Source organism: Seriola dumerili, unplaced genomic scaffold, assembly GCF_002260705.1.
Source record: "Seriola dumerili isolate Sdu_G_001 unplaced genomic scaffold, Sdu_1.0 BDQW01000468.1, whole genome shotgun sequence".
Lineage (NCBI taxonomy): Eukaryota > Metazoa > Chordata > Actinopteri > Carangiformes > Carangidae > Seriola > Seriola dumerili.
In genome coordinates, this window is record NW_019174723.1 from 2,316,920 (window position 1) to 2,341,902 (window position 24,983).

At 40.5% G+C, this 24,983-nt stretch overlaps 2 protein-coding genes across 4 annotated transcripts; one reads left to right on the plus strand and one right to left on the minus strand.

Moving 5' to 3' along the window:
• The first annotated feature begins 362 nt into the window (after positions 1-362).
• On the plus strand, positions 363-12,443 carry LOC111235023 (tyrosine-protein phosphatase non-receptor type 22-like). Of its 3 annotated transcripts, XM_022763308.1 has the most exons (26): positions 363-629; positions 2,742-2,850; positions 3,389-3,465; positions 3,615-3,710; positions 3,946-3,984; positions 4,152-4,223; positions 4,447-4,506; positions 4,754-4,896; positions 6,640-6,706; positions 6,801-6,878; positions 7,073-7,159; positions 7,619-8,171; positions 8,285-8,359; positions 8,548-8,625; positions 9,082-9,153; positions 9,267-9,403; positions 9,548-9,575; positions 9,835-9,933; positions 10,088-10,156; positions 10,258-10,391; positions 10,538-10,565; positions 10,905-10,967; positions 11,238-11,341; positions 11,420-11,450; positions 11,543-11,626; positions 11,724-12,443. In XM_022763308.1, exons 1-26 carry the CDS (start codon positions 528-530, stop codon positions 11,783-11,785), a joined length of 2,547 nt encoding a protein of 848 aa, XP_022619029.1. In that variant the 5' UTR covers positions 363-527; the 3' UTR covers positions 11,786-12,443. The 3 variants fall into 3 exon arrangements, with proteins under 3 accessions (XP_022619029.1, XP_022619031.1, XP_022619030.1); XM_022763310.1 differs by lacking the exon at positions 7,073-7,159; XM_022763309.1 differs by lacking the exon at positions 4,447-4,506.
• Positions 12,444-13,289: 846 nt separating this feature from the next.
• LOC111235024 (round spermatid basic protein 1-like) lies at positions 13,290-22,446 on the minus strand. Its single transcript, XM_022763312.1, has 7 exons — positions 21,861-22,446; positions 20,683-21,347; positions 18,764-18,901; positions 15,878-16,020; positions 15,516-15,683; positions 15,308-15,416; positions 13,290-15,182 (listed from the first exon to the last, which is right to left on the minus strand). Exons 1-7 carry the CDS (start codon positions 22,444-22,446, stop codon positions 14,646-14,648), a joined length of 2,346 nt encoding a protein of 781 aa, XP_022619033.1. The 3' UTR covers positions 13,290-14,645.
• Between the last annotated feature and the right edge of the window lie 2,537 nt (positions 22,447-24,983).

A 24,983-nucleotide genomic window follows, 5' to 3' on the forward strand; every position in this document is an offset into this window, starting at 1 on the left:
ATTCACTACACCACTCCTTCTGCCTCTACCTCCATCCCTAACCACATCCCTCCTCCACTCCTCTAGTGTGTCCTGAATGTTGTCCAACAGGCGAGACAGCCTGCATCGCACTCTGACTTTGGGTAGCAACAGCTGTTCATGCCTTGTGTCTGTGCATAATTGTCTGGCCCGCTCTGTTTGTGGGTGTTTCCCACCCATTTCTTCTGTGACACTGTCATGCAATGAAACACCCGAGTGACTTTAGGACCCAGTGAGAGACACCAAGGGGGGTGGGGTGAAAATTTTTAATCTGACCACAGAACCTGTTAGCTTACTCTTGCTTCCTCTAAGACAGTTTGCATAGTTCCCTCACTATAGTTCCTTGATGTGACAGACGCAACAGAGAAGTGCTCTGTGAAGCAACAGCAGAGGTGCCACAGCCCTGAACCCAAACTTTGGTGACCCTACTCCATGACCTGTGGACGAGGACCTTTGTGTCCTGACATGCCTGTGAAAGGTGCCCTATCCCAGGCAGTGTACAGCCAGCCATGGAGCAGCAGGCCTGGATATTGAGGAGCTTCCTGGACCAGCTGGAGAGACAGGAGGCTGTGGATGAGGGGGCACCGAACGGCATTCTTGGGGAGTTTGCTGTGAGTTAAGATTTATGTTTCCCTTGTTAAAGTACTGCTGTGAGTAGTATTGTAGATGAAACCTTGAAGCATCCACGCAGCAGACTTATTTCACCTATGACTTTCATTATCACATCCTCAGAAACCCTGTCAGAATGGCTATGTTGTTTATCCTGAGTGAATTGACAGTAAGCACAGTAAGAGTGAAAGCCCCAAAATTTCACAAAAGACATGGTGTTTCGGGGGAAGTTACACACTGCTCTTGTATAAACAGCTCGAACACCACATTGTGCTTCCTCTTTGCACTGATGCTTGTTATGAAACGCGCATAACAAGTAAGGCCCATAGGCAACTACAATATAACACCTAACAGCGTGATATGTTCAATTTATTTATGAGTTCGTGTACAATTCATGTACATTCACATACAAGCAACTGTGGGCTGCTGCCATGGTGATGAGTGACATGCCAGTGCCTGAGGACAGCTCATGCTGTCGGGGTGGTAGTCATGCTGCTACCACCCAGACCACTCCAGAGGAAGGGGTCTCTTGCATCACTTCCTTTAAGAACAAAAAGCACTCTGTGGTGTTAGCTGCGCAGATGGTCTGCAAGGCCTTTAACAGACTGTTTCAAACTGCGAGAAATAGCCTCAGAACAAAAAGACTAGTGTCTCACATGGACGTGCCATGGGTTTGAGTGTCAAACCTTCCACACAGTAAATTGTGGATGGAAATCCTCTCAGTTTGTGAGCCATCATGCCAGTTTCTTGTAAAATGAGTCACAGATTCTGGTCATCAAGGGTTGAATCACATAAAAACTGACCATGTGTGACCATTGTGCAATTGTTCACATGTAATTTGCCTGCCGTTTGCCCCCTCTTTTCCCCTGACTCTCCTGTACATGAGTAAGACTTCTTCGTCTTCTACGCCTTTATATGGCACTTGACATTAAAAGCATTAAAAGCCATGTTAGAGTATACAAACAGAAATAGAAACATTAATTTAACTAAATAGCAAACGTCAGTTTAAAAAAGCGAGGGAGTATAACTGAGTTTGAAAAGTTTTTTCACTGGACTGCGAATGCTCTGTCTCTCTTCATCTCAAGTCGAGCTCTCGGAACACTAGCTGTTTCTACATGGACACAGCAATTCAGGAATGAATTCAGAGACTTTACCATGCAGAACTTCATAGGTGATAACCAAAATTTTACACTGAATTCATAAGTCTACTGACAGCCAATAGAGAAAGGCCAACACTGGAGTAATGTACTCCCAGCACATTGTTAGAATGCAGCATTTTGGACCAACTGCAGATGAGCTATAGCTCCTTGGCTGAGGCGGTAGAAGTTATCACAGCATATAGTATGTATATATATCAAATATGTCTGCCTGATCTTCAACAGGTTTTTTTAAATGTCAACAGAGAAGTAAAATGTGACAAAAGTCAAACGGGATACCTAAATAATGTTTGATAAAGAGACAATTGCAGAGTCTTCTGAGAACTCTCTGAGGCTAAGTAGCTCTGTTTTATCTTCATTTAAATTGAGGAAGTTTTAAGACATGACGCTGAATGGCACCAGCAATCCAAAAAATTGAAAAGCTATATCAAAACAACAAATTAAAACAACAGCAGCATATAAATAGAGAATAAAATAGGACCAGGAATAGACCCGTAAGGCGCTCCTTAACTCAAGACAGCAGTATCAGACATATAATCACCAACCATCACAGACCAACCATTACACTGTAAGACTCCAAAAATAGTTTTGACAATACAAATGTTCCACAGGTTTATACTAATTAAAAATTGAGAGAGAGAAAGAAAGAAAGAAAGAAAGAAAGAAAGAAAGAAAGAAAGAAAGAAAGAAAGAAAGAAAGAGAGAGGCATTAACCTTTCCGACATTAACCTTCATGAAGGTAGTATTTCACCCACCACCCACCCGCCCGCCCGCCCACACACCACACACCACACACACACACACACACACACACACACACACACACACACATACACAATAAAAGAAACTTTACTTGTGTAGAGTTGGTCTCAAAAGCTTGTTCCTTTGTATGGTATAACTATCTAACTGGCTTCAACTGGCTGTGTAATTGGATTCAATTTCCCTCATGTTTTTCAGAGGTTGAAGAGCCAGTCAACCAGGTACCGTACTGACAAGACCTACCCCTCCAAGACAGCAGAAAAGCAGGAAAACATCAAGAAGAACAGATACAAGGACATTGTTCCCTGTAAGCTTTGCCCAAGGCTGATTTGTGAAAATGTGGCTTCATTTATACATTTGCACATGATTTTAAATATAATTCTGCACCAGGGCAGACAGGTGTCACATAAGATATCACTATGAACCTATGACTTTTTGATTTCCATATATTCAGACCTCTGCTACATTAATGCTAAAAATGAATGAAAGAATCATGCGTTTATCAGGGGTGAATCATGGGTTGGATGACTTTTAGATGCAGTTATCTGTATGATAACCTGAAATGATAAAAAGTGGTATCCATGACAAAAAACGTTCCACTGAGTTAGGTGTGACTTATTATCTTGGAGATCACATATTTGATTTCTGTTTAACTACATTTTCAAATATTCAACATTGGGCAATAAAGAATATGCCCTTCTAGTATCAAGAAAATACTACACCTACTAAATCCTATTTTTCTATTTTTCTAATCTTTATTTTGCCAAAAGGTTGTGAAGCACAGGAAATGACTCCTGAGTCCTGTGCGTGACATTCATTATAACTATATATTTCTCTCCTTTTAGTTGACCACAGCAGAGTAAAGCTCACTCTCACCACAGTTAAAAATGACACAGACTACATCAACGCTAGTTTCATCAAGGTAAATCAAGTGTCCCTGTAAAGAGAATATATATCTTTTATTCATATGAAATGCATGTGCATTATACTGTACTGTACATTTATGTAACTAAGATGGTTTATGTAACTGTTACTACAAATTCTTGACGATATGCTGTGTTTTGTCTACAGGGAGTGTCGGGCTCAAGGGCATACATTGCTACTCAGGGTCCTCTGCCCCACACAGTGCTGGACTTCTTGAGGATGCTTTGGGAGTACAACATAAAGGTACAGAATGACCTGGCTGTGGTCTGTGGACATAACAAGGGGTTTTTAACACAGTCATGTTGCTCTCAAAACAACTGTTAACATGCCTCAGTGCTAAAAATGATTGAAGGAGCTCCTGCTTTGGCTACATAAACTGACCTTTTGAACTCCCCCACCTGCAGTTCAAGATGTTTTTTATATCTATGTATGTTATATTTTGGTACATTATATCTCTCACTGTCCTGTTTGACTCTAGGTCGTAGTGATGGCCTGTCGAGAGTTTGAAATGGGAAAGGTAACATGATAGTGCTGTACAATATTCTTTATTTTTTTACAATTCACCTATTGATTTTCATAGTTTCATTGTGTTCCACTGTTAACCATCAATACCTTCTTTCTTTCTTTCTTTCTTTCTTTCTTTCTTTCTTTCTTTCTTTCTTTCTTTCTTTCTTTCTCTTGTAGAAAAAGTGTGAGTGCTACTGGCCACAGAAACAAGAGCAGCCATTTGTTTGTGAGCCTTTTAAAGTTTACTGTGTGAGTATTTCTATTCTTACAGTTGCACTTCCCACTCTGACATTTTCCTATAACTGAACCATAACATATGCTGACATTTTAAGTTGACATTATCTTCATGTAACATCTGTGTCATACTCTCTTGGTTACAACTAATACAAAAAGAGATTCTCAACATACATCAAGAATAAGAACACATCTTAAAGATGCACTACTGGCTTCTTTTTTATTTTTATTTTTACAGGATTCTGAGGAAAATAAAGGAGATTATTTGACAAGGGTGTTAAGGGTGACTTACCGTAATGTAAGTACTGTTTATACCCTTACTGTGAGAATAACTGTCACGGTAATACTCCTGAGAAAAGCAAAAGATTATCTGCTGATGTGTTGTTAGCTGCTACAGAGACTAGAGGCAAATCGCAAAGCTAATGTGGTCATATATGACATCACTGAGACAGCATCTGCTAACGTCTAGTTAGGATAATCATTTGATTTGTGTAAATCTTCAGCTTTTAGAATGCTTCTACAATTACTTGTATTTTTTTTTCCAGTGTAGCCGAACTTTAAAACAGCTGCACTACGTCAACTGGCCAGATCACGGTGTACCAGACTCCATCCCTCCCATTCTGGAAATGTTGCATGAGATGCGTTTCTATCAGGCCCATGATGACATCCCTATCTGTATCCACTGCAGGTCAGCCACACCTCCTTCTAGAATTTAGTATAGTACGGTATCTATAACTGAGTTTTAACAAACATGTTGAGTGCACTTCCTTCCTTAAAGAACAGAGCAGACTGAGTGTGTCATTTAGACCACTTTTACAGCAAATGTCTGATGTAAAGAAACTGATTGATGCTTTGGTCTTATGCTTTCTTCTGCATCTTATGTATGACAGGCACTATCAACAACAAATAAAGTTGATTATCATTAATGTTATTATTATTATTATTATTATTATTATTATTATTATTATTATTATTATTATTGGATGGACAGGACTTGTTTTGTTTCAGCATCAGAAGATGAACTGCAACAATGCATGAACCATTTCTATTCTATTCTAATGTATGAAAACCAGTAGTGATCACACCAAAGAATCACACCTGTGGTTTTTATTCACTAGTTACTATGGGAACGTATTGCCTGTGGGCAGCGTGTATATGGCCCCTGGTTAAGGCCTTAGAAGTTAGGCACTTCCTTTCTGCCTTTGAGACAGGAAGTGTGCGTAGGTGGTTAGCCAACGGCCCACTAGGTTTTAATCTATATATGTTGGCATTTCTCCCCACTTTTTTCAGCACTAACACTATGGCTGATTCAAAACATACATTTATCCTTTTACTTAAAGTTACACTAAAACTCAAGAAATGCGATTTATATCAATTCACATACACAACGGCAAATGCGCAGTGTGTCCTTGATTAGTCAGGTGAAGTTCAGGGCCTCAGGAACATTTCTTTCTATATACACAAAGTTCGCAAGTTAGCTTATGTTATCCACTTGAAAGAAAAGAAAGGAGGAGGAATTTCTTCAGTGTGCCATCTTAATTATATACAAAATGAAGAGAAAAACGTGGGAAAACACGCCGCACCATGGCAGGCCCACACCTTTTTGAGGATGATGTGACTGAATGGAATGTTGAGTCAGTGGCAGATCCAACCTACGTACCAGACAGTCACCCCACTCTGGAGGGAGTTCACCGCTACAATAACTCACTCAAATATTTTTCACCATAAAAGTTTTTGAGTTTCTGTTCCTCTACACTATCACAAACCTCTCACCTCATACTATGCTATAGTTAGCTATAGTCAATACTACCTCAAGAATGACCATAGAGTTGAAATAACTTCTCTCTGACACAGTGTCAATAAAAACTAGTGCAGAATCTAAAGCAAAGTACAGCAGAAAACATTATATTAGTTTATAATGATTTCAGAAAACATTATATTAGTTTATAATGATTTCTGCTGTACTTTGCTTTAGATTCTGCACTAGGTCAAGTTATTACATCCATCCCTTATGGTTTATTGATGATAAGATACTATACTGATAAGGGGACGGTAGACAGGACAATCATGTGCGATAGTATGAAATAGCAAATTCACATTTCTTGAAATGACAGCATGGGAAAACCCCACACGGTGTATTTTCTCCGAATTTCAAAGATGTCCACTAAGGAGCGCTTGTTTTTTTTAATGCTGTGTAAATCAGGAACTGACTATTATTATGTAATGTTTAAACCTGCTTAGAGTATTGGATGGGTGTGGTGTCGGCGATGCGGTACAATGAGTGCCTGAAAATCAGGACAATGTTAACAATGTGTTTGAAAATCTAATGTCTGCAAATACTGTCATATCTGATGCCTTCTTCTGCACTTCAATAACTGATAATTATTTGAGGAATCATGTTGAAATGTCGATCTTGCTGCTGTGGTTGTAGCGCTGGCTGTGGGAGAACAGGAGCCCTGTGTGTCATCGATTACACTTGGAACCTTCTGAAGAAACAGGTGAGATATTCCTACCCTTTGCGCATGTGTTTTTTCCTATGACAGTAAAAGAGCCCCACTGTACTGTGACGTTTGTGTGCTTTTTTTTTTTTAGATGATCACTCCAGATTTCAATATCTACGACTTAGTTCAAAACATGAGAACCCAGAGGCCCTCAGTGGTTCAAACCAAGGTATTTCTTTTTTCTTTTTTTTTTTTAACGCATCACATGTAGCAAATCTTCCAACAAGCAGAACCACATTTCAGGCAGTTCTTTATGTCAGTTCCTTCCTTCTATCAAAGGCCTTTTGATGATTTGTGTGTTTCGTGCGTCATGCCCCGGGGCCTCGTCACCTAACAGAGCAGGTTTTTGTTGTTTAACCCCAGGAACAATATGAGCTGGTGTACAGAACCATCAAGTTACTGTTTCAGAGACATTTGCAGTCCATGGATGCACAGACCCGCCGACATGAGGTGAGCAACCAGTAGCACACCCCTGTGAATGAGCCAAAGTACATACAGTAGAGGCGATGGAAATGTATACTACATGCTCCGACAACACCAAACGACAAGTACAACCATCACAATCAGCAAAGAAGACACCATGGCAGGCTTTCTTGCGGTTTCATAACATTAATATAGAGCGCAGTTACATCATCTGAGTGGAAAAAAAGTGTATTGCAGACTGGGTGATTCAAAACTTAACTATGAAGGTTGTGTCAATAAAGCTACTGCTATACTTGAAGCTACACACAAGGAGGTAGTGATTTGTTTAACTGTAATTTGCATACTATATAATACTGACCACAGTTCCCATGATACTAAATATGAATCCGGCAGAATTCATATTTGCATAGCATTAATGCATTTATGTTAATTCCCTTCTTTCATCAAGAACTGTTGTGACTCACACTCCTCTTTTGAACTGAACAGGTGACCATGGTCCCGTCTGCTATCAGGCATGACACTGAATGCGAGCTCTTGGATTTGAATGACAAGTTGGATTTGATGCCACAATTCCAGCACCTGTTGGATGAGGAGAGGGATGTTTTACCACAGCACCACACACCCTTGCCTTCCACTTCAGACAATCTCATTGTCTTGAGAGCCAAGGACAAGCAGATGGACCAGCAACAATGGAACCTACTATGCACCTTTCCCGATACTGTGGTCACCAGCCAGGAGCTGCAGGAGGGACCCAGGGCCTCACCCAAAGAGGTGAAGAAGAGCCAGAGAGCCCCCAATGTGGAGGAGACTGTGAAGGAAAGTGATGACATACCATCACTGAAGCCTCCACCTACACCAATTGTGGCTGAAACCATTTGTCTGATGGTGGAGGACCCCTACTTTGACACTCCTATGAGCTCCCTTTCAGAGGAGGTACCCATCGACTCTACTGAAGACACCAAACAGTGGACAGATAGCCCCATCTTCAGCATACCCGCTTTGTCTCTGAATGATCACAATGTTACTTCTCCTGTCTCAGGTAAAAGGTCAAATTTGTGCATGTGTTAGTCTCAAAGACAAGCAACAAAGACAACAGGGTAGAAGAATTTACTTTTGTATTCATTGATGTGCATTTTGTTGGTTCTGTTAAAGCTCATCCAGATGAAGAAGCACCTCCTCCGCTGCCTGAACGAACCCCTGAATCCTATGAAATGGCTTTGGACAGAGGTTTGTGGTTTGAGTGTATAAATCTACTATGTAATCCACCAGCTTCTGCAAGGTTTTCTCCTCTCTGTTTAGGTTTAGGTTTATTATATGAAATTCCAATTTCTTAGTTTCTAATCCCATTTAATCTTGATTAATTATGTGCTAATATATCCTTGACTGTTCCAACATATTACGATTTTGTCTTTCAGAGCCCTCAGATCCCTGTGAAACGTTATCACTTATCATTCCACCTAACGCTGCTGCTGAGGCTGTCAGGGAGTTGAGAGGTCAGAAAATCTCTGAAACTCGTGATGTGTCATGTCATGTCATGTGATAGCAAACTCACTGATGCTTTTTCTTTGGGTTTGATGGTAACATGATTTTTCAGAACGCTTTAATGGCCACAATTATTTTCTCAAAACAAGAGTAACTCTTTGACGGTAAATAGACTGAATGGAACATATAGGAATTTTCCAGTCTCATCGTCCATTCGTTTTTACATTAAAAGTCACATTTACACACACATTCATATGCCGCTTTTTCCTACACATGCACACACACCAATGATACACTGGGGACAAGTTGGGGTTCAATATTTTGCCCAAGGACACTTTGACATAGAGGAGCTGGGAATCGATCCAACCTTCCGATTAGTGGACGACCTGCTCCACCTCCTGATGTTGAAATGCTCATAAAAAAATATCAGGAATACTCATACTTAATGCTTATTTCCATATTCCCAGACTGCCCCCCTTCACCTGTCCCTCCACTTCCAGAGAGAACCCCAGAATCATTTCAGTTGGATAATGATCAAGGTGACCAAACAATATCAAAAATTGATTATACAAGAAAAAAGGAAATCATTTGGCTTTGCATGTTTTACTTACTTGTGTAACAATGAAGAGTATTATTCTTGCTTGCCATTCAGCTCCCGTGGAGCAGAACTTCGAGGTCGCACCAGCAGTGAACCTGAGCAGAATAGGAATGTCTTCAGAATGGTCTGGTATCTCGAGGCCAGCTGCAACTGCATCTCTGAATGAGACGAAACCTTGGGTGAGGAGTAAGGTAAGAATAAAGTAACTTCAATGGCAGCTTAGTTCCATTCCATGCAGGTTTAAATAATAAACTGAATACTGTAATGTCAGACTGCTAGAGCACTGAAAATAGAATGGCATTTATGTAACAGCAACATACTTCTCTTTCTTGTAGAGTCTGAAAGTAAAAATGAGCTTCACAGGTAAGATTTTAATGACACAATGATCAGGACTTGTATGTGCATATACTGCCTAATAATTAAGCCATGTGTGAATAATGGTATGCAATTACATGATGATGAATTTAAATTTAACATTGGAACATTTATGACATTACCAAGTTATATGCCTTCTATCCAATTTAGAGAGACTCACAGATATCAAAATTATCTGCCAGTTGTTATAACATTACTTTGTGTGTGATGATTTCATTGGTATGGTATTTTCTTGTGATATTTCCAGCACCAGTAACACATTTTGATGTTGCATCAAACTCAACTTCAAACCTCTATCCTCCCCTTCCACCTCTGGACCCACTGATCCCGCCGCTGCTTTCTCACAGTAAGTTGACCAGACTAACCTTTGCTTTGAGGAACATCCTCAGAGCAAAAAGGAAGTTCAGAGAAACTATACACGTGCGAAAAAGAAAAAGTGAAATAATGGTTTCTTAATAAGAAATGAAAAGTTGTTGACTTGATTATATCTGATTGTGCAGCTGAAGACAGCCTGATTCCTCCCCTTCCTGACAGAACCCCAGAATCCTTCATCTTCAAAGCAGAAGAGAGTAAGCGTATCATCATCTTTGCAACAGGAGACACAAGATTTAGCTTCTGCTGCAGCTTTTGGTGAAGTGCTATTTTATTTGACTCTGCTCTTTTCCAACAGTTCATGTGAAATCTGCCCTCAGCCCGCAGCCCTTAGAAACAACACAGGCCTCACCAAGGGTAGGCATGTCATCTGAGTGGGATGGCAACTGTCACCCCAAGAAATTCCTTGATGTTGTCATGAGCAGAAGCAAGGTAATGGCTTTCAAATAGGTCTGAAAAACAGAAACACATACTCGCTTTCTTGTACTCCCCTCACTGCTGTTCTATCGAGTGATCAACAATATAAATTTCTATTTGATAGGACATTAACATTTTTGCTTTCAAATGTCCCCCCTCAGACTGTTCGAGTTAAAGGTTCAAGACATGGTAAGCTCTTTTTGCATGAAGACTTCTGCTTTCACTGATAAATGAGGAGGCTAGCAATATTCAGTGTTTCTCTTACTGTCACAAACCAAACCACCAACTTTTGTTGACTGTACCAAGTTTAACACATTTTGCAAGGTGGCGTTGTTTTGTTTGTTGAGAATATAAAACAGCACCCAGATTAAAATGAATTTGTAGAAGTACCTATTGACACCACAGGGAGGCATCCTTTACCAAGGCGAAGGGCAAAAGTTTGACTGGTGAAATGCCAGGTTTGTTGTTGATTAATCTAAATGACTGTGTCTATACTGGGAGTAATTTATCATCGCGTTTCTTCCACAGAGCCCCTTACTGCAGTTCAGCAGATCGCTACATCTCCTGTGGTCGTGGCTGGAGCAGGAAGTGGTGAGTTGTCTCAGACAATAAGGGTGCTGCACATTACTCAGTAGCCTCTCTCACACCTACAGTTATTAATAGACGCACGAATACTTGCCATATAAAAGTTCAGACACATACATCAGAAATCTAAGGCCATGGTGATGCCTAATATGACTAGATAGTAGAGCTAATTATTCTTTTGCATGAAGTTTTGATGTGACAACACTTTAAGTTAGAAAAGGCTAAACATTAGGGAAATTTCAAACGCAACAAATTATCTGATTCTGTGTTCATCAGCACAAGTGGAACAGCCCGATGTGAACCACAGGCCCTCTCTGAACGCCGAGACATCAGGAAACAAATCAGACAAAAGCCACGAGAGGGGAATGTGTAGAACAAAGGTAACACAACTCGTTAATAGCAACGCAAAATGTGAAAGTGCAGCCAGCTAAATCTGTCTTTTTGTTTTCTTTATACAGAGTCTGAAGTTTTTTAGACACAAACAAAAACGTAAGTAATGCTAATTTAAAATTTAGCTCAATAAATGCACTGATGTCTGGAAGAAAAACTGGACTAACATGTCTAAAAAACTATATTATCAGCTAAAATTGCCCCTCCACCTCCTCCTAATCAACCTGGAAACCCACCTCCAACAAATGGCGGCTCATTTTCAGTGTTCAAATTTGGTACGTCCACATCTACTTAATTTTGACATTTGCATATTCAGTCTATTTCAACTCATGCAACTTTTGTGACGCCATCTTCATCTTCATCAACCCACAGGATTTGGGAACCGTTTTGGAAAGCCAAAAGGCCCGAGGAGCTACCCAGAGACCTGGATTTGAGGCAGCCACTCCTCTCTAGACATCAAAAGCGGAGCTGTTCTTGTACTAGCACAGCTGAAGGACTTGGAAATTTGGGTGTTCAAGTACCCCTTGAAGACCACATACAGTATAAATGAAAAGCACCAAAGGCTGCTTCTCTTTGTCTTGCACAGCACAGTAGCACCCTCAGCAGAGAACAAACAGGAAGTGCCTTGTTGCCAGCTCTCATGCGTTTTGTACTGTATATGAACTAAAGTTGATTTTAACTATTGACCAGCGATGAACAACATGGACAGCCACAAACTTCACAGTGAGAAATGTTACATTTCTTGTTTAAGGCAATGCTGTTAATTTTGAGAGAGATATATTTAGTTGAGTGTGTGTGTGTGTGTGTGTGTGTGTGTGTTTATGCTTATGGCAAGAAATAAGAAAACGGGTATAACATTGAATCTAGTTCATTATCATGCGTGTCATTTAGTTTTGCATTTATGCCATAATTCACACTCCTGTCATCTATCTTTTATAAACAAACTTAAAAGCATAAATCTGTGAAAAATGGTTAGGTACAGTAGAGTGGATGTGATGCATATTAAATATGCATTTAATGTAACTGTACATTTAAACTGTGTTACATAAACTGGTTACACACAGAATTATTTATTAAAAAATATAGAAAGTCTATGTATTCTCATTGGGTTTTTTTTTCTTACTTAACAAGACACATTCACCAATCACATTGGTACCAGATTTGCACTATCTGTAAATTATCACCCAGGTAACTGAGAAAAATTATTAAAAATGTCTTAGTACAAACATTAACAACAGGAATCATCGGTCTACAACACAGAGCATCACAGCAAATATGACAGAAGGCTCATGTGACATCACTGTATCTGTCCATTTATTTCTACATTGATTTAGGAAGTCAAGACCTATGACAGCCAAATTACTGACGAATGAAAAATAACCACTCTGCTTCCTGACTAGGATTTAATATGTATGAAAGGCATAATTTTCAGTAACACTATGATGCAACAATTCAAATCAAAAAGCATCATATGACCAACATTTTTTTATAAAAACAAAAAACAAACAAAAAACAAAACAAGATACATTATGGCTGCTAGGCCAGGCCTCAGTTCACATCCTGCTCGCCAACAAATGAACCTCACAGTTTTAAATGAGGCTAAACCTATACAGTACAAGGCACTAAAACGTGGTCAGTGGTAGAGCAAAGGCAGTATCACATCATCTCTTCCTTAATAGCACTAATTTAAGAAGACTATAGAATGAAGGTTCGGATGAACTGTAAATTTCAATTACAGTTCGCGGTTGACCTCATTCAACTTTAAAGGGCCTATTTGTAAGTTTTGGCTATTGCTTCATAGCTAATATTAGCATTAACAGCTGTTTACTTAACAGTCTAGATGACATGTTGCAAGTTCAGCATCAAACTTCATTCCTTTTCTCACCAACAGCTGTCTCCAGTGGTGGAAAGGAATCCTCTTGTTTCGCTTCTATTTCTATCACTTCTTTTCTTCTAGTGAAGTTAGCATGCTAACCCCAGTCCAGCCGAACCATCTTGTCACTTTCTGATAGTGAGTCACCGTGGCGTCCAGGCTGGCCTGAAGAAGTGGCGCTGCTCAGAGGACATATTATAACCTCTTGTCTTTTAAACGCAATAATGGCTCTTGGCAAGACTTGTAAGTAAACAACTGTTGATGCTAACGCTAGCTATGTAGCAATAGCAAAACTTATAAATAGCTCCTTTAAAGTATTTTAGGGCAGAATTTGTAGGATGCCTCATTCTGTAAAAAATTCTAGACCTATAAGAAAAACAACTGATCTGATACCACAAAATTACACTCAGAAAATGGGATGCAACCACGGTAGCCTTCCACAACAGTGCCTTCATAGTGACATTACCAGTTAAAACAAAAAGTGTGAATGGATTTTAATCAAATGAAGAATGAGTGCACCGTCAGCATTCACATATTCCCAGTGATAACAACATAAAATAATATTTACATACCAAATTCTGAAGACATACTCCACACCTGAAGAAAAGAGTCAGACTATTATTACTAACATCAATAGCTGTAATTCCTTTGTCATTTAGAGGAGCTCCTATAATTAGATTATCTTAAATATTCCATCACTGGTTATAAACCTGTGTTCATATGTTAAGTTTAATCTTAAGAAAATAAATAAAATATCAAAAACAGTATCAACAGTAAGAAAAACGGCACTGTATAAAATGGCATTTAAATAAAGAATTGCGGTAACTGCAACTTATAAAGCTGAGAAAAAAGTGCTTGCAGCATAATTAGATAATTGTATGTCACTTAGTTTGAAAATAAAGCAAAATGTCTCTCCCTCAATTTCTTTCAAAATAAAAGACTTATTGTTTTGATTTTACTTTACCGGCTGTGGCCAATCCATGAATTCCAGTATGTGCTGTGCTTTTGATTCACGTACCAAAGGCCTGGCTCCACTGACAACGCCACAGTATCTTCTGGGTATGGTTAGTCTACATGCCTCTCTCAGTGAAACTAATAGAGCAGTATAATATCAGCATCGTGCAGTTCTTCAATGAAATAATTCTGCCAAAATTACAACAACTGAGCAATGAGACGGTAGAGAGTTCCAGGTTAGGTGTGACCACATAAAAAATATCTGATTAAACAGTATACTTTGGGTGAAAAAAAAACAAACACAGGGGACATTTTAACCAACATTTAAAGATTTAAAAAAGTGTGAAGAATAATTTAAGTTGAAAGGCTTCCTGATTGACAGTCAGCTGTCAGTTTTAGTGTAAAATTCCTTCACATACACTTCTCCCATAGTGGACAGAGAGAAAGGTTGTTGAGGGGGAGAAAGATCATTTAGGAAACTCTGCAGCGTGGCCAAAAGCTTTTGATAATGTAGGCTCTTTTGAAGATGTACAGCCAGAGTGGACTGGTGGCAAGGAAAAGTGGGGATCCTGGTATAATGGGGGCAAGTGAGTAGATTTGGTGGGCTGTGGAGGGGCTGGCTGAGGCTCCTGGGGAGGTGTTGCTGGCCTTTGGAACTCTGGTTCTTCAGTCTTGGCCACCCCACCTCGGATGTTGTCTCCCTGTGGTCTTGCACAGGGGGTTACAGTGGCATCAGGCCTGGCAGGGGAGGCAAAAGAGACTCGGCCTGTGGTGGGGCTCAGATCATTGGGCTGCTGCTCCTCCTCCTTGACCTTCTCCTCCGGATGGTACTGTTTGAGACGAATGTGCCAGGCCAGGCTACAGACTGCAGACACTGTCTTGAACTGATGGATGACGTTTCTTGGGATGAAGTAAATGTCGTCGTCACAGAGCTGGACACGGACATAGCGGATGCCTTCCCTCCTCAGCTGGTTGAGCTTGGCGTCATCCACCCACTGGACACACTGCACAGATACACAGCGGGATCATGTTTAAAATTTTTACAGCATGTGCTACCAGTAGTATCATAATTGAATAAAAAGGTGCAACCTAGCAAACATACTATTTAATTTCAAATTCCAGTTCTCACCTGAGACACTGGGGGCTCATACAGATCAAGCTGCAGTCTCTGGACAACTTCATTGAAGTCCCCAGCATGGAAACACACTACATCTTTGGTTATCCGAGGCCGGTTATTCCTGTAAGAGATATCAAAAAAAAAAAAAAAAAAGCATAAAGCTTACAGAGTTACCTCTCCTACCTCACATACCATGATCATACCATGATCATTTACTCACCATTCTCCAAACTGCACTGCCTTCAGTACCCCAACAGCAGCAGTGCTCTGCCAGTCAAAACTCTGACCTACATGGTCAGCATGGGCCTTAGTCCGGTCCTCGAACAGAACCTCTCTGGGTTCACTGGCCCTCGGCAGGTAGTGCAGATTTTTTATCTCATTCATAGACCTAGACAAAAAGATATGAGGGGGCAGGGAATAGAGAAAGGACAACAAAATTTTTTTTAATGTCATAAATTGCCTCCCCACGAGCATGCCTCAACTGTTCAGAATATTTTTTCTATATTTCCATGACAATTATTAGTCAGTCTTATTGATATAGATCTCATTTCATATATTTTCCTTGGAGCTATGGAGTTGTACCTGCGTCGTTTGAAAGGAGACTTGGGCATGTCAGCAGTGGGTACCATTTGTTCTCCTGGTCGCACCCACATGATGGGCCCATCATCACTCTGAGAGCGACAGTCCAGCTTCAGACTGGAGAGGCTTCCCCATGGTAAGGTCATCTGTGGTGACACATGCAGAGACATTCACAAACACAGCTGTGAGTTTTAGCTTCAAGTTGTCCAAGCTAATTCACACCGCTGAAACCTATGGGCATGGGCTTCACTCCCTCTCCCCAGGGCACCCCAGGACCATCGATTGTGAACCAGAACATGAACAGGTAAGATGGCTCGATCTGCAGTGGATAACTCCAAGTAAATCACATAAAAAAAAAAAAACATGAAATTCCAGTTGCTCACTGAGAGATTGCCAGGGTGTTTCCACCTCATAGCAACCAATTTCTTGGCCCCAGTATGGCCAGCAATAATAAGTCTTTTCTGCCAGCAGCTGAGATAAATCATTCAGGGGTAAAGCAGTTACAGATACTGGCAAGGAGAATATATCTGACAAGTGAGAGGAGACCCCGTTCCAAAAACAAGCAACAGAGGGGCATTCGCAGAATGTATTGAGAAATGCCCCCAGGGAACACGGGGTACATCGGGAGTCAGCCAGGAGACCCATCAAGTGCAGCCTACTGGGACAACGGTAAATTCTGTGAGCATAGTTCAGGTGGATTTGTTGGTGATTGCGATTACAAGAGACCAGGATAACATTAGCCTGATCTGACCCCCAATCAAAATCAGGTCTCAATTCTGGGACATCTTTTCTATGAAATCTATCTATGGGAAAGTCCTTATGAGAGGACTAAGGTAAGCAAGTGTATAAAGTAGAGACAAAGCCCCTGGAAGTTCATCTATCACTGAAGAGTTTGTAAAATGGGTGTTGTTTTTTAATGGCTGATACCATGGCACCCATAAACTCTGAGTTGTAAATGAAAGAAGAAGAGCCTGGGAGGTCATAACAGCCTTTCAGATCCTGGAATGAGTCGGGAGATCAGTGTCATTGTAAATATCTCCTGAGGTGTGAACACGTTTTTGCCCCCCACTGGGAAAAACTAATAGGCTTCCATCCTATGAGTAGTTGGTTATTGTTGAATATTGGGGAGATGAAATGCCTTGGGCATTGAATGATGCATAATTTCTGGGCGTTGTGCCAAGTCTGAATGACACGTGTAATAATGGAGCTGAACCACAGCTGACACTGTTTGACAGAAATGTTGGTGTAAATGATATCCTGGAGTCTCCATGGGGAGACTAACTTCTCCTCTAAAGCACGCCAGGACACTGCGACCTTTGAGTTAAACCAATTAATCAAAAGGTCTAAACGAGAAGGACGAAAAGTATACTTTAAAATTTTAGACTGCCAGTGCCCCGTCCAGGGTCCTCCATCGAGCAGTGGAGCATCTGAGTCTGGGATGTTTATTGTTTCAGATAAATTTAAGATTTCTGAGTGGAGTTTCGACCAATGATGTTTTTTTTTTTTTTTTTGGGGGGGGGGCTACAGGGAGCAACTGTGATTGAAAACACGATGGCCGAGAGTTCAGATGTCTCAGGCAGAGGTATTTATTGAAAGCTGACGCACCACGAAAGGTGATGAGAAGATGATGGTAGTGCCACACCAAGTTCTCAAGATGTCTTGTCTGATTATGGGTATAATAATAATAATAATAATAATAACAATAATAATAATCCCAGGTATCACATGGTAGCAACATTTTACAGCACCTTACTCCATATAAGGTTTAACTTTATCATAAACAGGAATGTGTAAAGATGCTATTGGTCACCAAAATCCGCATTGTCACGTGTTCTTACCTACTTAATATTACATGTGTCTTGTCCTTTCCCCTACTTAGCTTATCTTTTCCTTTTCCTTGTAGCCCCTTATCTATAAAGACCCTGGGTACCCTAGCAACGGATGATAGCAGTGGCTCCATCTAGACACAAACAGTCATAATAGAAGCTAAACAATGTCTAATGTCTAATGCGAAGGTTGTTATGGCCTGAACTCTTGAAGTGTTAGTGAGGTTTAGGAAAACAAGTGGAACAACCTCCTTCACAGCACCGAACTGGCAAAATTAACTCTGAAGCACGGGCTTGCAGAAATGTGTAGGTTCGACCATCTATTAATGTCCTTGAGAACATACGTAGTTGTACCTGCTTGTTTAATTATATTTCACAGTCTGGTTGAAGGTGGGGAATATTTCAAAACCGAGATATTTGAACTGTTTGAACATCTGGACGTCTGAAGAGAGAATAGCTGATTCGGCAGCTTTGTTGAAGGCTACAAAGGCAGTCTTAACCTGAGAGGCTGCCGAATTCTTCCATTACCATAAGCAGATGAGTTGCAGATGTTGATGGCAATGTGATGAGGCGTGCCACGTATAGATATGGGGCTAATATTCTGTGAGTGTGATTCAGTTAATGTTAACATTATGATTATCAAAAGTACAACAGACTGAACAGACGCTACAACAATAACAATGCATCAGTAATGGAGTTATCATGGAGCGCGGCCCTTGTACTTCTTAATGAGCTTCCTGAGAGCAACATACTGTATTCAGCATATTAAGTGTGAATCTGGCTGGGGGCCTAGAAGATGATGCACAGTGGACAGGTTATGGATGCATAATGAGTTTAAGTGCTCCTATCAGGTGGCAGTCATTGCAGAAATAAATATATGTATATATATTTAAAGGAAACAAATTGTTCCCAATGTGATTGCAGCAGCATGGTTCAGTACACAACGACTGATCAGGCCTGAAAACGCAAAATTGTGTATGTGAGCTTACTAGAGTACAAACCTTATCCCCAGTACACCCCTTTGAATATTGATAAAAATCATAGAAATAAATCTTCCTCTGACCTTGAGAAAGGGTGATTCCTCCAGCATGTCCAGGAACTCTGGGAAATAGTCTCCAACCTCCTCATCCACAGCTCCCACCAAGCTGATTTGCCTCATGGGTCCGGCCCGGTACGTTCCTGAACAGTAAGTACGGTTCACCTAAGACAGAAGTAACAGCTTGTGTCATTCAGTGGGACCCGGTTTCATACTTCATACTAATTATATGCTGTATATCGAGTACTATATTTGGATTGTCTTGAGTGGTACTGACATCACTGCTCTCAACTGAGCAAAACACAGTTAACTGCTCCAAGCAAGCAGCATGTCATGTACAATACTACTTTTGTTCGACATAGTCCTTTAAGCCTAAAGGTAAAATGTGTGCTCTCATGTCACAGGTTAATAGCTGTGAAGAAGCTACAGGAGCACATCATGCCTAATGGATCCCTCTCACCTCAATATTCAAAAACTTGGACAGTCCATTCACAGCCACACTGATGGATTCCTTACATGCTTATGAGTGAGTGTAGGATACAGCCTACAGCCCACAGCCTGCGTGTTTTGGACCATTATATTAAGTTTTTCTTCAAATGAACTCACAGCTACCAAATTGTAGGTAACTGCATAGAAAACATACCAGACTATAATCATTGCAGCAAAAGAATCTAAGGCTACATTCATCTGCATAACATTATCATCCTCTTATGTGATCACCGCCATAATGAGAATATGTTTTCTATCTAACGGCCTGTGCAGTTTTAAGTCCTGACCCAGAAAAGTGCAGGAGATAAAACAAAGCCTTTTGGTGCAATCATTTTTGCTAGGCATCAATTTATTCTCTGCACTCTCCAGTGGTGAAAATGATCAAACTAGGTCTAATTTCCCTGCACAAACAGAGGAGCGCTGAGCTCCCCGAGTCCTCTGCAGATCTAATATACTGTACACACGTCCCGACTCGCTCTTTCTCAGGCAGTGAGAGAGGCTATAATCCCCCCGTCGTCATGGAACAAAAGCGACTCCATTACATTTCTCTCTGAACAACTTGGCACCAACACGGCTTTTAGACTTAACAACACTGTACTCTGGACTGAATCAACTACTGGGAGTTAAACATGTACCAGAGCTCATTCATGACTGTGGCTTGGCCTGAGCCTTCGCCCTCCTGTGCCTTTCTATAATCTAGTCAGGGCATATACAGATGGGACCTTACAGTCATTTTCTGTCCTAAATGAACAGCGCACTTTGCTATTATTCAAGAATTTAATTTACTAATTCATATTGTTTTTGGTTTTCTTCAACCAAAATCCATATTCCTTAAGTTTAGACTTCCTCTTCTAAAAAAAATCCATTATGCATCCACCTTGCTTCTCACATTACAACATGTCTGACTATAACTGGCTACAAGGGCAGTGATGGCACAATAAAGTTTAATACACTATGATTGCTATTTGAATGCATGCTATTCTATGCCACTGCACTCAAACTTATTGAACAATTATTAGAATTTTTACAATAGTTTATGATTTAGACTTAAAGTGAGTTAAAAAGTTTAAATGTTTGGCCACTTATTAATTAGTTGATTGACAACCGTTTAATTTGTTGCTGTTTATTTTTTGACAATTTTGTGCCATTAAGCAAAAATCCAGCCTCTAAAGAGTGTATATACTGATTTTATTAGAATTTATTGATGGTAAATTAAATCTGTGGGTTTTGGACATTTTTTATTTATTTATTTATTTATTTTACTATTTTCTGACATTTTATAGACAAAACAATTATTGAGTAAATAATAAATGTACCCCTAATAAAAAAAAAAAAAAAGTGCTTGAACTGATATCTAAGACACCAAAGGACTATGATCTATGAATTTGGTTTCAACAAATGTGCAGGATTTGTTGAGGTGTGCCAAAGTCTAGTGGACCACCTGCCATTTCACGTACCTGAGAATGAAAGTTGGCAATAGTTGTGGTCTCAATATCTTTCTTGCCCAGTATCTCCATTTTGACTGGTGTGTTGGGGAAGTTGAAGGCAAAGTAGTCCAGGAAGTCAGGTAGGTAGGCGGCCGCACTGTGAACCACTGCCAAGGCATAGGAGGCTGCGCCTCTAGGCTTCTCAGCAAAGGCCAGCTCCAGGAACTCCTGGGCAAAGCACTCCATCTCAGCCGGACTGAGACAAGCTAACTCATCAGCATAAGCGTGCAGGACCGACCCCCCACCATTGGCTTGCCTTTCCTCATGCATGAGACGTCCGCACCAGGTGCCTGTCTGGAGTGAGGAGCTGCGGATGTAGTGATCTTGGTGGGAGAGGAAGGGGACGTGTCCCAGCTTGAGAGCGTGGAGGTAGGGTTGGTGGTTGTCTACAGTGTCTCTGCTCGGCTGGTGACTTTCGTGCTTCGTTGTGCCAGGCAGAGACGGATCAGGGCGAACGGGGAGAGTAAGATCTGCTCCGAGCCCTGCACATACAGTCTGAACTGCTTTGTTGTGCATGTATCGGACCTTCTTGGCACTGTGCTCATCCTCGCGATGCTTCTTCTTCTTCTTTTTCTTCTTAAGGAGATATTCCTCAAGTGTCAGGGACTTGATGTTCTCATTGTGAGGCCTTGGCTCTACAAGTACAGGAATAAGTAAAAGTCAGAGACTCAGGGCACATGCTGAGAGTGGAAGGCGTACTATGTTTTGCTCTGAGACCCTGCTGAACACTACATCTGAACATTCTAACTGATGCATAATGTTTTAAATTAGCAATGGTGATTCATGATGGTATGCTTTCCAAACTTACATATTGTCATGCACCCTAAAATGATTGACACTAAACTGCAGAACACCAATTAATAATATTTTGGGAACATATATTAACTGTTTAGGTATGAAGTTATAATGTCACTATTGTACAGGGTGTAAGATGACAGGTAAAAGTAACAGAGGAAATCTGCTGTAAGCAAAACACATTTTACATTCTCTTACAGTACTAAACCCTAGTGAGAGGAATGAATTTCAAACCTCTTGCAACTTGCCAAAGACTGTTGTGGGTCCCTAAACAACACTTTGGGAGTATCTAAAAAAATATATATATATATATATATTTTTTTTTTTTACATATACAAAATTATACAACTCACCCTTCTTTTTCTTCAGTTCCCCGTGTTTCACGTTGGCCTCTGTATTTTCCTTCTTGAGCTTCAGTTTCAGGTCTTTGTCCCTGTGCTTTTCTTTGAAATCCTGGGGCTTGGCCTTGACCACTTTGAGAGGCGTGAAAGTGAAGAGCGCAGGTGGCTCGGAGGGCACCGCTCGCTTCTTCTGCAGCTGCTCCGGTACCTTCCGCGGCGGCGGAGGAGGAGGGGGAGGCAAAGCCGACTGCAGGTTCTTCTTTGCACCGTTGGTGAGACCGTGATTGTGGTGATGGTGGTGGCCTTGGTGATGGCTGTGCAGGACATGTTTATCCGCGCTGAAGTTGTGGGGTTTAGGATTGTGCTGCAGCTGATGCGGCTGGTGGGTCCGGTGCTCAGCGTGTTGGTGGTTGTGGTTGTGGTGGTGGTGATGGAGCTTCACTTTCTTCGCTTCTTTCTCAGACCTCTCCCGTTTGTCAGCGGACGGCGACAGCTCCCTTTTCTTCTTCTTTTTCTTCTCTTTGATGAATCGATCCAGACTGCCTCTCACCTTTTCTTCTTCTACTTTCGCACGCAGCAGGTCGACTTCAGCTGCCATCTTTGCACGTACAGTACATTTAAAGGACTCGGGACTCCTACCGCGCAGGTCCCCGACAAATTGTAGTCCTCTTGCCGTTCATTTGTAGTTTGTTCCAAAAGAATTCGGCTCTGTTGCGCACGCGTAACGCACAGAACTGTGGGTCATGTAGTTTGTTGATATTGCACTGCTGCACGGGAGTTGGAGTTTCTACTGTACTGAATGCGTGCGGCTCCGCACGCACTCACTTCTGCTCCGCTGACGTCATGTTCAGTTTGATCACGGCCACGAGAGGCAGTGCTTCACCGTTTCTAAATGTTAGGCAAAGGCAAAAAACAAACTGTTAAAACCAAAAATGTTCAGCCATGTAATATTGTCAGCAAACCAATATAAACTGTATGAGGCTGGAAGGAACTCATGAATCTTGTAATAGGCCTATAATTGACTGGAGATAAGTGCAAGATAAACTTTATCAATAACCCTTGCTTCTCAAATCAAGTAAATAAAATAACAGTCATGTTTATTCAGTAAACCTTTATTTATCAGTGCATGAACAGAATGCCATGACCAGATTATTTCTTTTCACCCATTTTATATCATTTCCTCTCAGTTCCCTTAAAAAAATAATGAAACGATTTACAGAGGATTTTTTTTCTGCATGAAGGCAAATATTTATACAGGTGCTGTACAATTTATAAACATTTACAACTACCATGATGTCAAAACTAAGAGACTTTTTTTTCTATGTTGGAGCAATGCAAGGCCACAGTATCATACATGGTAATGGCATGAACAGTAAATAACACAGTAGCCCATCATTCAACAATAAAGTGGACAATAAATTAGTAAGTAAATGGTCTCACAGACCAAGAGATGCATGTGTTACTTCTGTACATCCTTTAACAGGCAGGCTGATGAGGGTACTGTTCGAGCAATGACTAGGTGGTGAAGAGCAGTGGATGAACCACTAGATGTCTCTGTACTCCACAGTAGCAACATTGAAACAACACCACATTTTGTCTTCAGAACAGGGCACAACTGATCCTACAAAATATATATATTTTTTTTTTTTTCATGTGGAACTTAAATCCCTGTTTAATTAAGTTTGAGAAACTTTATAGTATAATTTCAAATAGAACTCCCAAAGAGGCAAGTCAAGCCATTTTCACACTATGCAGAATGTGCAACCACCAATTCCTATGTGTGCGGGGAAATTAACTGCTTTCTTTTGAAGTCTGGCTTTATTTATAATAGAAAAATGACAGCCATGATGTCGTTAATAATTAACAGTTAAGCAAAAAAATATACACACCATTTTTTTCTCACATTAAGGGTCACGTACTAAATAACAAATTAGATTTAAAAAAAATTGATTTGGAGGTTAGAATGAGGAACAACAATGTTTTTGTGCCGACATTTATGATGATAAAAACAAAACAAAACAAAACAAAACAAAACAAAACAACATCTCTTAAGGTTTTCAGTAAGTTGAAGGCAGAGGTCTCACTTCCTTACAATCAAGCTCTGTTAATTCATCTAAAATTATGTGTCAATATATGTGTGATCATTTTGTTAAATACATGTTTCAGATTAAGTATAGTCGATGCTACAGCGATACCGAAAAATACACAGGCCTACCAGTCAGCTTGTATACATACACACATAGCCAGAGGACCTAAAATACAGAGCTGCTAACAGTAGACAACATTATGAATCAGGCTCATGTGACCGCTTGAAAGCTTAGAAATCGAACGCATAGACTGACGTTTTTATAGTGTCACTGTTTTAGATGGTGGTGCGTGTCTATGCATTCTATTTCTACCTCTTTAAGTCCACATCAAAAGTGAAATGACTCAGCACGGATATGTGTACTAACAGTTTTGTTTACATATAATTTCAATAAATTACATTATGTTTTATTATTAACACACATATAACAAACATTAGAACTATATCCACAAGTATCTGGTCTGCTGATTGATGCATATAAAGCTCCAGGGTATTCTGTCCACCCTCTGATAAGCTAATGGGATCAGAGTGTTTCAGAGTTACACACACACACGCACACGCACACGCACACACACACGCACACGCACACACAGTTCACAAATCTAGTCGGGCTCTCAAAAAAACAAACAAAAAAACAAAAAAAAAAACAGTGCAGAAATGACTTAGAAAACACTCTGTCACACCTCTGCAGCCAAATTTTAAGAGAAACTAACCAGCCTCACTTTTTTTCCCAACACATCCATCAGTGAAAGCAACAGTGACTCAATCTTGCCGGGAAGAGAAGCTGAGTGATGGTATGCATATGCCTTAAACCTTCAGAGTGACAAAACAAAGCAGAATCCTTCATCGAGGTGGGTAGACGCGGAGAGCAGTTCATCCAATTACCCACAAATAAGTCTCGCAATAGAGTGCAATACGGAGCAGCTTCGTTACAACCGGAGTCTCTGATTGGCACAAAATAAGACTTCAGTGTCACATCTAAAAATCACAGTCAGAACCCATCTGTCACTCACACACACACACACACACACACACACACACACACACAC

Excerpts from the sequence above, each read along its gene's own strand:
- LOC111235023 (XM_022763308.1), top strand. The coding sequence starts at position 528 with ATGGAGCAGCAGGCCTGGATATTGAGGAGCTTCCTGGACCAGCTGGAG. Across the intron at positions 3,985-4,151 it reads GAGAGTTTGAAATGGGAAAG|AAAAAGTGTGAGTGCTACTG; the intron begins GTAACATGATAG and ends TTTCTCTTGTAG. Across the intron at positions 6,707-6,800 it reads GGAACCTTCTGAAGAAACAG|ATGATCACTCCAGATTTCAA; the intron begins GTGAGATATTCC and ends TTTTTTTTTTAG.
- LOC111235024 (XM_022763312.1), bottom strand. The coding sequence starts at position 22,446 with ATGGCAGCTGAAGTCGACCTGCTGCGTGCGAAAGTAGAAGAAGAAAAG. Across the intron at positions 18,902-20,682 it reads TTGCCAACTTTCATTCTCAG|GTGAACCGTACTTACTGTTC; the intron begins GTACGTGAAATG and ends CTTCTGTCTTAG. Across the intron at positions 15,684-15,877 it reads TCTCCTTTCAAACGACGCAG|GTCTATGAATGAGATAAAAA; the intron begins GTACAACTCCAT and ends CTTTTTGTCTAG.